The sequence below is a fragment of the Pholis gunnellus genome, assembly GCF_910591455.1.
Source record: "Pholis gunnellus genome assembly, chromosome: 17".
Classification (NCBI taxonomy): domain Eukaryota; kingdom Metazoa; phylum Chordata; class Actinopteri; order Perciformes; family Pholidae; genus Pholis; species Pholis gunnellus.
Window position 1 is genome coordinate 21,175,861 of NC_136544.1, and position 12,882 is coordinate 21,188,742.

Sequence of the window (12,882 nt, forward strand, 5' to 3'; positions counted from 1 at the left end):
CCAACATCAAACAGCTCAATAGTCATTAAAGTAGCTCTTTTTATTCTCTTTCTTTTTCTGTGAACACAACGCTTAAATACTCCTGCATCGAGACAACATGAAACATTCTTATCAGCCTTTTTCTGTTTTTATGGCGTTGAGAAGGAATTTGGCCCCTGAGAGCCTCCATATTATATTACGAGTAAAAGAAGCAAAATAAAGCATCTTAAGGCTTCTGGTCTTCAGTTTTTAGTTCACATGAATGTGGAACTACAATAATAACAGAATCCTCCCATCATTACCGCACATATAAATCTGACTGGAGGACCTGCTACACCATCACATCCCATAAACATCCAACTTCCTGCTAAACCAGTTTGAGAGCGAACACTTACCGGATGAATTAACGCCTGAGGCTTCGTGCTATTAATATCATTGTACAATAGATTCAATGTGAACTGCAGAAAAATAATCAGTTATTTATATCATTGATTAATTAGTTTAAGTCATTCTTCTTCTTCCTGATACAGAGTCAAACAGACTGTTTGAACTGTGGTACAAGTACACCTGTGGTCTTTACTTCTTTACTTCTTTACGTCTTTACTTTACTTTACTTCTTTACGTCTTTACTTCTTTACTTTACTTCTTTACTTTACGTCTTTACTTCTTTACGTCTTTACTTTACGTCTACTTCTTTACGTCTTTACTTTACTTCTTTACTTTACTTCTTTACTTTACGTCTTTACGTCTTTACTTCTTTAATTCTTTACTTCTTTACTTTACGTCTTTACTTTACGTCTTTACTTCTTTACGTCTTTACTTCTTTACTTTACTTCTTTACTTTACTTCTTTACTTTACGTCTTTACTTCTTTACTTTACTTTTTTACTTCTTTACGTCTTTACGTCTTTACGTCTTTACTTCTTTACTTTACTTCTTTACTTTACTTTTTTACTTCTTTACTTCTTTACTTTACTTCTTTACGTCTTTACTTCTTTACTTCTTTACGTCTTTACTTCTTTACGTCTTTACTTCTTTACTTCTTTACTTTACTTCTTTACTTTACTTCTTTACATCTTTACTTCTTTACGTCTTTACTTCTTTACGTCTTTACTTTACTTCTTTACTTCTTTACGTTTTTACTTCTTTACGTCTTTACTTCTTTACGTCTTTACTTCTTTACGTCTACTTCTTTACGTCTTTACTTCTTTACGTCTACTTCTTTACGTTTTTACTTCTTTACGTCTTTACTTCTTTACGTCTTTACTTCTTTACTTCATTAGAAACAAGATGGAGGAAATACAAGTTGCTTCCTGAACCGAATCTTTTGTGCAGAGTTTTTCCTCTGATGAAAACATCGGCGTGTTTTCTTCTTTAAAACTCTTTTAAAGTTCCTGAAAACTTCATTTCATACCTCGAGTATTTCTTTATAATATGCATATTTGGAGTTCAAACGCATGGTGGTTTTTCTTCACCTTAATGTGCAAAACAAACTGAACCGTTGGACCACTGATATGTAAAGTAGAGACTTTTTATTTTGTATTTACTAACTATTTACTATATATTTATTAACATATATGAATAGAATATCAACTATGAAGTGTAAACAAATAATACTGACTGCATTATAAAATAGAACACAATGACAATAAGAGTAAGGTAAATAAAGAAGTAAAAAAATTAACCAAAATAGAAACAAGTGTAAAAATATAGATAACAAATAAAATGAATAAAGTGTATAAGAAGTGATTCTAACAGCAGAGCCTGATGGAAACTAATAGAAAAGTAATATTGAGCTTCATATTGAGAGAGATTTTGTTAATGATATTAAAAAAGTTGCAGAAACATCCTCGTTCATTTTCTCCTCTGATTTTGATGCGAACAGTTTTGGGTTTAATTTAGTCTAATTTGTATTATTATTATTACTATTAAACAGCAGCTACAGGAGTTATTATTATTATTATAAAGTTGTACTTTTACTTGTAATACTTGCACTAGATAAATAATACTTGTGTGAACAAACTTCCTGAGTTCTGCTGAAAAAAATATATTAACTTTTCTTTCCAATACATTAGTCACATAACTTATTTTTTATCTCTCTCTGCTTGCTTTTTCTTTTCTTCTTTTAACTTTCTCTTAAACATAATTTTTAGTTTTTATATTTTAAACTCATTGGTTGTTTCTAAACCTCTTGTGTTGAACATGATCCTCCTGTAAAGTACGTTGAACTACTTCCTGTCTGAATGGTGCTCTATGTATTAAAGTCAGATAAAAGTAGAAAGTAGAACTCTTTCCTGGAATGAAGAACAAGTGAAGTAGAACTAGGTGGCACGAAATGGAAACTCTACGTAAGCGGTTCTTGTGTAGATTAGAGAGGTGACACGACTGGTGTAGAACAGGTGAGCTGGTGGGCGTGTCTTTGAACAGGTGTGTGTGCTGGAGGTAGAGAGGAGGAGGAGGAGGAGGAGGAGGAGGAGGAGGAGGAGGAGGAGGAGGAGGAGGAGGAGGAGGAGGAGGAGGAAGAAGGTTATTTATGCCTCTGCAGACCTGATGATAAGGACTTTTCAGTCATGGCTCTCTACAAACTGATCTCTGTGGCTACTCTGCTGACTCTGCTGACACCAGGTAAGACCCTCCTCACCGCACACACCTGAACCAATCATGTTAGAGACCTGCTGACCGAGGAGGAAGTTAGAATATTTTAATTAATGAACGGGGCTAAAAGTATCACATGTGCAAATCCTGCATTTAAAATTCAACATTTTACAAAATAGTAGCAATAAAATGTAAAAACCAAAGTGCTCAGAGAACCCTGAGTTCCTTCAAGGATCCCAAACCGTCTTCATCTGTTCAGTAGTTTGTCACTTTGTAGTTTTAAGAGTTTTTGTAACTTAAGGGATATTTGTGGTTTAAACTTCAGCAGTTTTCAGGCGTTTCTATTCAGAGGTATATGTGGGCAGACGACAGTCAAAGAGGATGTTTGTCGCTGTAAAAAGAGACTTCTGTCATCACTGTCGGAGGGTTTCAGATAAACACGGAGCCACACCTCCTTAAGTCCCTGATTACAAAACATTTACTGAAGAAAAGAAGAATATCTGGCTGAACAGTCTGTCATCCATCACAGGAATGTTTATGCTGTTGGTATGGAAACTCACATAGTATCTGATCAGTTGATCATTGAACAGCTCCACTGAAGATATTTAGTTTCTCTTAATCTCCTCAGTCACCAGGATGTATTTGAAATGTTTCCTCTTCCAAAAACAGAAAAACGTGTTAAACAGTCAGAAATCATTATCCGTCAGTCCGTCTCTCACAGAGAGGAATGTCCTAAATGTCTCACATTCCTCTCTGTGTCTCCGTCATCTCTCGTCTCATCACGTTTACACACAAAGTGACTTCAGAGAAATGTGTCGCTGTGTTTCCTGTCTGTAGAAGTGGACTATGTGGGTGAACTTGAGGCGTGTTAACGAGCACATAGACAGATCCCTCTAAACAACGAGACGTGTCATCAATCACATCAACTACAACATGTCTGACTTTTTCTGCATTTTCTATAGTCAATATTTGAACACAGGCTGTTGACACAGGTGATGTCACATCATTTGATGTTTACCTATTTCTGAAGGAAAAGATAAAGAAACAGCAGCAAGCTCTTTTTTCTGTGTTTGAAAATGATCACAACACGACTGTACAAACATCACCTTTCAATATATCACGAATATAAAAACAGAAATGTTGTTACAAACGTTTTTATTTGTTTTCTATTTTTCAGAGTCTCACTCACAGCTCAATGGTAAGTCACAGTTTTATGTTTTTCTTTACTTCCTTTCCAGCTGTCAACATGCTGATGGGACTTTTGTTGTTTTGTTCGTAGTTTCATAATTGTTAGTATTTTAGATGAATTATGAAATGAGAGGAGAAACCGTTGGATTAGACTTGAGATCATCAGTGCTGTCAGGAGGCACGACGGTGTTGCTCACTGTGTCCGTCTGTCTTCAGTGTGCGGTCGGCCTCGACTCAACACCAGGATCGTTGGGGGCCAGGCGGCCCCTGAGGGAAGCTGGCCCTGGCAGGCCAGTCTGCACAGATCTGGACGCCACTTCTGTGGAGGATCGCTCATCAACAGCGAATGGGTGCTGACTGCTGCTCACTGCTTCCAACCGTGAGCACCGAGACCGGAGCACATTCTAGTGGTTTTTAATTTCCCTTGGAGGGCTCTGCTTTAATGTGTCTGTGTCTCTTCAGCCCCAGCACCAGCAACCTGGTTGTGTATCTGGGTCGCCAGAACCAGCAGAGCAGCAACCCCAACGAGGTGCAACGGATGGTGACACGGATCATCAATCACCCCGGCTACAGCCCCAGGACCAGTGACAACGACCTCAGCCTGCTGAAGCTCTCCTCAACGGTGACTTTCACCAACTACATTTTGCCCGTCTGCCTGGCGGCTCCAGGCAGCAGCTTCCACAGCGGCACCGACTCCTGGGTCACCGGCTGGGGCAACATTGGAAGTGGAGGTGGGTCAGAGAGGTTCTCAGAGGTCACGTGACGTTAACAACTAAAGATCATCTTTTCTTTTGTCTGGAGGAAAGTTAAAGTTCACTCAAGTGTTAAAGGTCCTATCTTCATAAAAGAATGTAAGAAGCCATTATTTTATATATATTTTAAATTGTTTAAATCCATCTGTGCATTCCAACAGACATTCTACCAGACTGTTTAGTCTGCCAGAAATAGATTCAGTAAGTGAAGCATCCCCTGCTTTATGGTCTGTGTGACTCTAAATGGACCATCATTTACTAAATGAACATCATGCTGTATTGAAGAAGACTTGAAACTAGAGATTGAGACCATAAACTCATGTTTACAATGTTTACTGAGGTAATAAATCAAGAGAGAAGTAGAGTCATTTTCTCATAGACTTCTATACAACCAGAGGAGTCGCCCCCTGGTGGACACTAGAGAGAATGCAGCTTTAACACATGAAGCTTTGGACTCACTTTTCAGAACTGGAGGTTGTCTCCTGAGGATAAATAAACAAAAGATTGCTCCGTGTAGCGCTGCTATCGGTCAGAGAGTCGACAGAGTATAGCTTTAAAAGCCATGTGCTGTTTATTGAACTGTATCTGTCTCTTTAGTGAGCCTTCCGTTCCCACAAACCCTGATGGAGGTGGAGGTGCCAATCGTGGGGAACAGACAGTGTAACTGTGACTATGGAGTGGGCTCAATCACAGACAACATGATCTGCGCCGGGCTCCGTGCTGGAGGGAAGGACTCCTGTCAGGTGATCATCTTCACTCAGGTGTTTGGGTCACATTTGACCTCCTGCACAGGTTCCCTCTCCTGAATGTTTCTCTGCTTAAAGGGGGACTCAGGCGGTCCGCAGGTGAGCAAGCAGGGCGGAGTCTGGATCCAGGAGGGAGTCGTGAGTTTTGGAAGAGGTTGTGCCTTGCCTAACTTCCCAGGAGTCTACACCAGAGTGTCCCGTTACCAGTCCTGGATCAACGGCGAGATCACCAGCAATCGGCCGGGCTACGTCAGCTTCACGTCCAGCGGAACCGACAGTGACCTCAACGTCACCTGTGCTGGTCTGCCACCACCACCTACAACCACCGTCCCTCCAACCACTGTCCCTCCAACCACCACGGCCAGACGTGAGTCCAGACCCTAAACACTGGTTCAACTTCTTATTTTTAACTTTTAAAGATGTTTTCATACAAGATTAACTTCAGATGTAGTTCAAGTAAAAGTGTTGATTGATCATTAACATGTTTTACTATTATATCTGGTGTTACTGGATGTTTACCTCTGAGGTGTAGTACAGTAAAAAGTACAAAATGAACCTCTGAGATGCAGCAGAACATGGAAATACTCAAGTTAAGCACAAGTACCACTAATGTGTACTTAAAGGGACAGTTCACCCCCAATCACCTGAAGTGTTATTGATCAGTCTAGAATGTTCCAGTGTAGAGGTGTTCGTCTTCTCTCCAGTAGAAATGAATAAGATGAGACGAACCATAAACTCAGTAAATGTCATTGTTCCTCCAGCGGTGGTCTGTGGCCGAGCCCCGATGAACTCACGTATTTTGGGGGGGAGCTCCGTGGCGACGGCGGGCGTGTGGCCTTGGATGGCGAGCCTGCAGAAGAATGGAAGTCACATGTGTGGGGGGACTCTGGTGGGCCTGGACTCTGTGTTGAGCAGCTCCAACTGCTTCTCCAGGTGAGCCTGACACCTGGACGGAAGTCCTGGACGATGTGGTTCTGTTTAACGTAAACAGGAAATGACCAGGTTGTTTTAAAACCAATCAGAATTGATTTTTAATCCCCCCCCCCCCCCCCCACAGCTCTCCCACACCGTCTGAATGGACCGTTGTGCTGGGGCGGTTAAAGCAGAACGGAGCCAACCCCTTTGAGGTGATGCTGAACGTGACAAATATCACCATGAGCAACCTGACTGGGTCCAACGTCGCGGTGCTGAAACTGGCGACCCGACCCAGCCTGTCGGACTACATCCAGCCCGTCTGCATGGACGACGGTCGGACCTTCTCCGTGGGCTCCACGTGCTGGTCTGCGGGCTGGAGCTCCGGGCGAGGAGGCGGTGAGTCCAGAACCGTGCTCCGCATCGCTTCACCTCTCCAGATTAAATCAGTTAGTCCGGGTTCCTGCCCGTCTGGGTTTTGATTTCAGATGTTTCATCTCTAACGGTTTCCTTGTTTTTCTTCATCTTCAGAGGAAGAAGTTCTGCAGGAGTTCCAGACCTCGGTGGAGAATTGTGGGAACGCGTCGGCGTCCAGTGACAGCATTTGTACCGGACTGTTCACACTGGAGCAGGTGAGAAACCAGAGCAGGAGGTTCTGAAGATAATTCTGTCTTTAACTAGCACAGTATTTAGTGAGCCACGAACAGATTTAGTATGTCCCAATTTACACAGTATGTCAAAAACATTGATTTCTGGACTAACGTTGTAAAGCAGCCAGTGAACAGGAAGTGACCATATTAGGACTGAGGAGTGACGTAGAGATGCCGTACACGTCTCTGGTAGAGACCTGTCAATCACAGTAGCCCCGCCCTAAAGCATCCCCTGCTTTATGGTCTGTTTGACTCTAAATGGACCATCATTTACTAAATGAACATCATGCTGTATTGAAGAAGACTTGAAACTAGAGATTGAGACCATAAACTCATGTTTACAATGTTTACTGAGGTAATAAATCAAGAGAGAAGTAGAGTCATTTTCTCATAGACTTCTATACAACCAGAGGAGTCGCCCCCTGGTGGACACTAGAGAGAATGCAGCTTTAAGACACTTTCGTCCCATCCCATCTCTCCTCTATCAAATAAAGACATTAAAAATGCCCAAAAAATCTTTAATGCTTTCATTTTCTTGTCGTGTGTGTGTTTAGGGTGACTCTGGAGGTCCGATGATGTGTAAGCTGGACGGGTCCTGGTTCCAGGCAGCAGTGTTATCATCAGAAAACACCACCAGTCAAACACGAGCATCATCAGTGATGGTCTTGGACAAACTGAGCCGCTTCCGGAGCTTTCTGTCTCAGACGGTGGGCTTCTTTTCTTCCTCCACCACCAACACCACAGCTCCCACCAACGTGACCTCCCCCACCAGCGGGGGAGCTCCTGCTCACTCCCCCTTCCTCTTCCTCGTCCTCCACCTCCTCGTCTTCTCCGTGTGTCTCCACCTCTTCGTGTAGAAACCTCCACCTTTTTACTTCTATAAATAGTTGTTTACATGATGTGACGAGCACAAATGAATGCAAACGAGCGGGAATTTGAGACAATTTAGCTGAAAGCTGCATGAATAATCTTTAAGCAGTAAATGTCACCACAGAAAACCAGTTCATTATACTGGAAATCCATCAGTGGGCTCAACCACCACCAGATTACCTCATTCAGTGATTAGATAGTCACATAACAGAGATTTATTTAAAGGAAAATCTTACATTATTAACTCAAATCAGCCCTCAATATTAACAATGGAAACGAGAGATTTTAACTAAATAAAGCCGTTTTTTTTATAACTCAAAATGTTTTCTTTTAAATGTACCAGAGCACCAGGAAGGATGAGATCATTATACAAGATGATTGGATTGTTTCTGCATCAGACTGAGGAATTCTCCTTTTTTGTTTGCTGCATAACAGTAAACGTAGTAAGAAAGAATAAAAATAAAGCCAAATACTGCAGAAGTCCAGAAACGTATTGTAAATAGAAAAACACTATTTTTAAATGAAAGCGCTGTAGAGGTTTGTGCAGGAATGAGAACAGTGCAATGATGGAGATAATAGTCCTGAAGATAATGTAGAGTGTTTTGGTTCAAAGGAAACATTAAAACATGAGCTTTACTTTGAAGGAAAGTAAGCTCCACTTCCTGTTTGTTCTACCAAGACGTTCTGGTCTGAAATGAAGAATTCCTTAAAGCTGCACTGATCTGATGTTTATTAATATAATATATGTTTCTGAAGCTACAGGGACCATAAGGACTGTTTTTATTTTTAGTATTTTTAAATCTATACAATGAAGAAATGTTTGAAATCTTTGTAATATATCATTTGTACCTGCTGAAGAATATTTTGTCCATTTTCAGAACAAAATGACCTAAGTGCCGTTAATTATGGATCAAATCCTAATTTTAGGGCATAATGTCTGACACGTGCTCTAAAGCGTTGGTCTTTGACATTAAACACTAAGATGTTCTTACTGATTAAACTGATTTACTGTCATGAAGTCTTTTATATTTTGTAGATCTGAACAACATCTACCTCTTATTATCAGGAGCTTCTGGACCATAATGTCAACATCTATCTGAACGCTCGAAAGAAAATACTTTGAACACTAAATGACGAGTCTTGCTGTGAAACTCTAAACTCTCGTCCTTTAAATGTGAAAGCACTTAATCTGTTGTTTTGTCCTCATCTTCCTCTTCGTGCTGCACACGTTTGATTTGTGATGACAGACCATGAATATTGGTCTTTAATTGTTTTGTTTAATATCAAAATTAAAAGAGATGCAGAGAAAATGTTTGTGTTGTTTTTCTGGTCTGTTTACAGCTTCAGACACTCAGCGGTCAGTTTATTAGGAACACTGAGCTGAAACTAATGCAGTCGTCCTTTATGTTCAGTTATGGTTCATTTTAAAACAGAATTTAATAAGACTTTGAAAAACAGACTATGAGCTATAAATCTGATATTATATATTTTATTTTAGTCAAATTCCATGAAAAGAACAAAAACTAACAATGAAATAATGCTAAAACAAACCCCGCCTCCTGCCCCAAATACTCACTGCTAGAGCACCAAATGTGGATCAATCCACCGCTGAAAATAGTCCCCAACAGCACTACTTCCTCCTGATTGTTTGACACGGTGACCAGCTGTTTGAGGAGATTAGAGACTTTTATTCAAAATGAAATAGTACATTTGTTTGTTTTTACATATTTAAGATGTAGCCGGAACCATTTGGAGCTGAGAGCCACAGACAGGAAGTCAGACGGTATTGAGAGACGGACAAACACGTTGGTTTGTCTGTGCAGATCTTTTGACAAAGAACAGAAAGTAACGACAGTCTAAAGCTTCAAGCTTTAATATAAGACACATCAACATCAGAGAGCAACAAAAGCAAAGTAGCAGAGGGAAGAAAAGGCCTCGTACTCAGTGAAGTCACGTTAAACACAAGAGTCGTGTGACCTGATAAAACACACATTCTGCCTTTCTACTGAAATATCTGTTCTCTAAACAAATGCACTTCTTTCTGTAAGTTGGATAACGTTAGAGGAAGTACAGAGGCTTCAACCATGTTGGACTGTTTACATCTATACTTCAGATAGTGTGTATGTAAATCAGCCTTTTAAAGGGAGCGTCCAGAATCAACTCTGGTGTTTCTAAAATCTCCTGGTGTTTGAAACATTACATCAATGTGATGAAGGACGAGACAAAAACATCTCCCGTCTGATTAATTCATCCGTTCATTTATCACAATATATATTTCTCTAGATATAGAAACTGTCCTCTTTACAGATGGTGAACCAGCAGAATAGACTTCAACACATGAGAACCTGCTCTGCTCATCACATTTAAAAACGGTGACAAACCCGTTTACAGTCTTTTATTAAAGGTGAGAGGTCAGTCCTGGTTGAAGGTCCCGTGAACACAGACCGGATCAAGTCATTCCTCTGTGAACTCTCTCAGTAAAGACACAGTTTAGAAAGCTGCAGTCGGTGTTCGTCCATCAGCTGATGAGAGCGGCTCCATCCTGCTCTGCTACTTGATCCTGATCTCAAAGCAGAGGCAGTTACAGGACTCACACTCCGGAGGCTGACAGGTGCAGGCACAGTCCCACCTCACACACTGTGAAAACACACACAGCACACAAGAGTTCACTACAGACCAGCTGATCCACCGGACGCAGTCTGACCACAGAGAGGAGACAACACACAAGATATCACAGCACAGACACGCACACCAAGTGTTGCTCCTACGGGCAACTTCTTTACGTGTGATTTCAATAACGTGGCAAAGTATTGATTCTTCATCGAGTCTTTGCAAGTCAGTCAGACAAGAATGTTGTATTGTGTACGGTCCTGATATGAAACACCTTCACATGCTGTGATGGAGGTTGGTGGTGTGGAGTGTTGAGAGGCTTCTTACCGAAGGAGAAGGACACGGAACGGACCAACACGAGCGAACGGTCGGCAGGCGACAGTCACACATTTCTGCAAATCTGAAGCAGTGCTCACAGAGAGAGACGTCCGGAGAGCAGCCCCCACAGTCTGCAGAACAACGGTCCTAAGAGAGAGCAGACAGCTGAACACACTGAAGAAACACACTGTTTGATGTAGAACTATATGATTGTATTATCTGTATCATGATTTTTAGAACAATAAGACAATACCCAGTGATAATGAACTAATGGTATGACCTTAAACTGAACAGATGTGTCTGCTTTGTCTGCTTTCTAACACCAGAGGGAGCCAAAGACAACGTCCACTTCTATGTGTGTGCTTCTACGTTCAGTGCAAGTTCCAGTGAACATCACATTCTATCTGTTTGACGCTTCACACGCTGCACAAAGGGGAGCGGCCTGCAGCACCAACCTTGAGGCAGAATCGGATCCACAGCCCGACCCCGAGGAGGATCATGTAGAGACCCAGAGTGATCATCAGCACCGCCGGCAGAGGGATGGAAAGCTCCCAGATAGGCAACACCTGAGCAGCAGGACCGAGGACACAGTATAGTATGTATAGTACAGTATAGTACGTCTAACAGAGTACAGCAGAGTACATGCTGGTGGAAACGGGTTCTTTCTTACTTGCATCGTCTCTTTGTGAGGAGACACCTTCAACTGTCACAAGGTTCACATCTCTGAGAGTTCTGAGAGGAGAACAGATCAGATCTGTGTCAGAGATTAGGATCCTCTAAAGACTCCGTTCAAATGTTATGTTGAGTATAGCCACTGAGGTACATGTACCTCCATTTGTGTACTGTATTGTACTTTTCACTCTACAACGTTTACGAATATAGTTATAGTTCAGATTTGTATTTACATTCAAAATCAATGATCTCATAAATGATCATCAGTTCATATTAGCTCTATCTCATTTACATGAATGTATCAATAATAATCTAATACTCTGCACGATCAGTACTTTAAGTACATTGTAGTTATTGTAGCATCATCACATCTCCTCCTGTCCTTCTTTCTCACTAGTCTTCCAACGTTGTACCTTCATGTGTTCACATTGTACTGCTGTACTCGTATGTGTTGTATTACTGTGTGGTTTCTATTTTGTGAGTTGTTGTTTTGTTTGTTCTTTATTGTTACTGCAGCTGAACCTTTATTTGGGGTCAAATAAAGTCTTTAACTTGAATAATTTCACCTTCGTAAAACTTTAACTTTATAACTTCAACACGTGACGGACTGATTCTACACTGTTGTGTTCCTACTTTTACTGAATAAAATGATCAAAGTTAAATACATTTATTTTCTACCACTGAGTAAAGCGTCTACACGATATTACAAAGTACGACATGCCAGTGGTGGAATGTAACTAAGTACATTTACTGAAGTACACATTTGATACATCAGATAGAAACATGTTACTGATCAATCAATACTTTTACTCCAAGTATATTTTGATGATGATACTTAGATTTAAACGAACTTCAGTAAGGATTTGAATAAGGACTCTTTCACTGGTAGTACTTTCACAGTGTGGTATTGTACTTTTACTGCAGTAAAGGATCTGAATACTTCTTTTAATACTGATTATACTGAGACACTTACAGTTCTGGTTCACTGGTAGAACATTTAGCATGTTCTGCTGCATGAAAGATGAACGTCAATGGGTATATTTTATATTATTATTATCATTTATCTGCCTGTTTCACATCGTAATGATGAATCCTGTTGCTTTTTAACGGCTCTGAGAAATATAACCGTTCAGACATGTGATCCTTGAGTGCTAGTTTCCTTTAGTAGAAACACAACAATGCTAGCTAGCTAGCTAAGTGCTAACAGTGCTAACAACATCTTACCGCTCTGAAGGGTCCTGTATTCTCATAAGTGTGCCGTGTGCAATAAACATAAACGCTGCTATAGTTGAAGTTAAGTCACATCATCTTGTTTTATATGTTAATTATACAAAAAGAGCATTTTTCTGATGAAAACAAACGGGATTAGCTAACGTTAGCTGTGGCGGCACCAGCGTTGTTGCCATGGAATCAGACTCGGAAGGGTCCTCAGAAGGGACAAAATAAGAAGCGCGAAGGGGAAAATCAACTCAATGCTTGTGGTGATTTTAAGTTAATACATTTAGTACATTTAGTAGTACTCAGAGCCTTTACTTAAGTAAAACTACAAATACCGCAGTTTGTTGTTTACTTTCAGCATTGTGCAATATCA

At 40.6% G+C, this 12,882-nt stretch overlaps 2 protein-coding genes across 2 annotated transcripts; one reads left to right on the forward strand and one right to left on the reverse strand.

Annotated features, from left to right (window-relative positions):
• Positions 1-2,537: 2,537 nt before the first annotated feature.
• On the forward strand, positions 2,538-8,995 carry LOC306709088 (transmembrane protease serine 9). Its single transcript, XM_079177117.1, has 10 exons — positions 2,538-2,603; positions 3,751-3,771; positions 3,978-4,140; positions 4,224-4,492; positions 5,111-5,256; positions 5,338-5,626; positions 6,021-6,192; positions 6,317-6,570; positions 6,703-6,803; positions 7,376-8,995. The coding sequence occupies exons 1-10, from the start codon at positions 2,549-2,551 to the stop codon at positions 7,676-7,678; spliced, it is 1,773 nt and encodes a 590-aa protein (XP_079033243.1). The 5' UTR covers positions 2,538-2,548; the 3' UTR covers positions 7,679-8,995.
• A 374-nt stretch (positions 8,996-9,369) lies between these two features.
• Positions 9,370-12,573, reverse strand: LOC306709977 (uncharacterized protein). The gene is made up of 5 exons (XM_079178315.1): positions 12,516-12,573; positions 11,290-11,351; positions 11,075-11,185; positions 10,629-10,766; positions 9,370-10,328 (listed from the first exon to the last, which is right to left on the reverse strand). Exons 2-5 carry the CDS (start codon positions 11,293-11,295, stop codon positions 10,242-10,244), a joined length of 342 nt encoding a protein of 113 aa, XP_079034441.1. The 5' UTR covers positions 11,296-11,351; positions 12,516-12,573; the 3' UTR covers positions 9,370-10,241.
• Between the last annotated feature and the right edge of the window lie 309 nt (positions 12,574-12,882).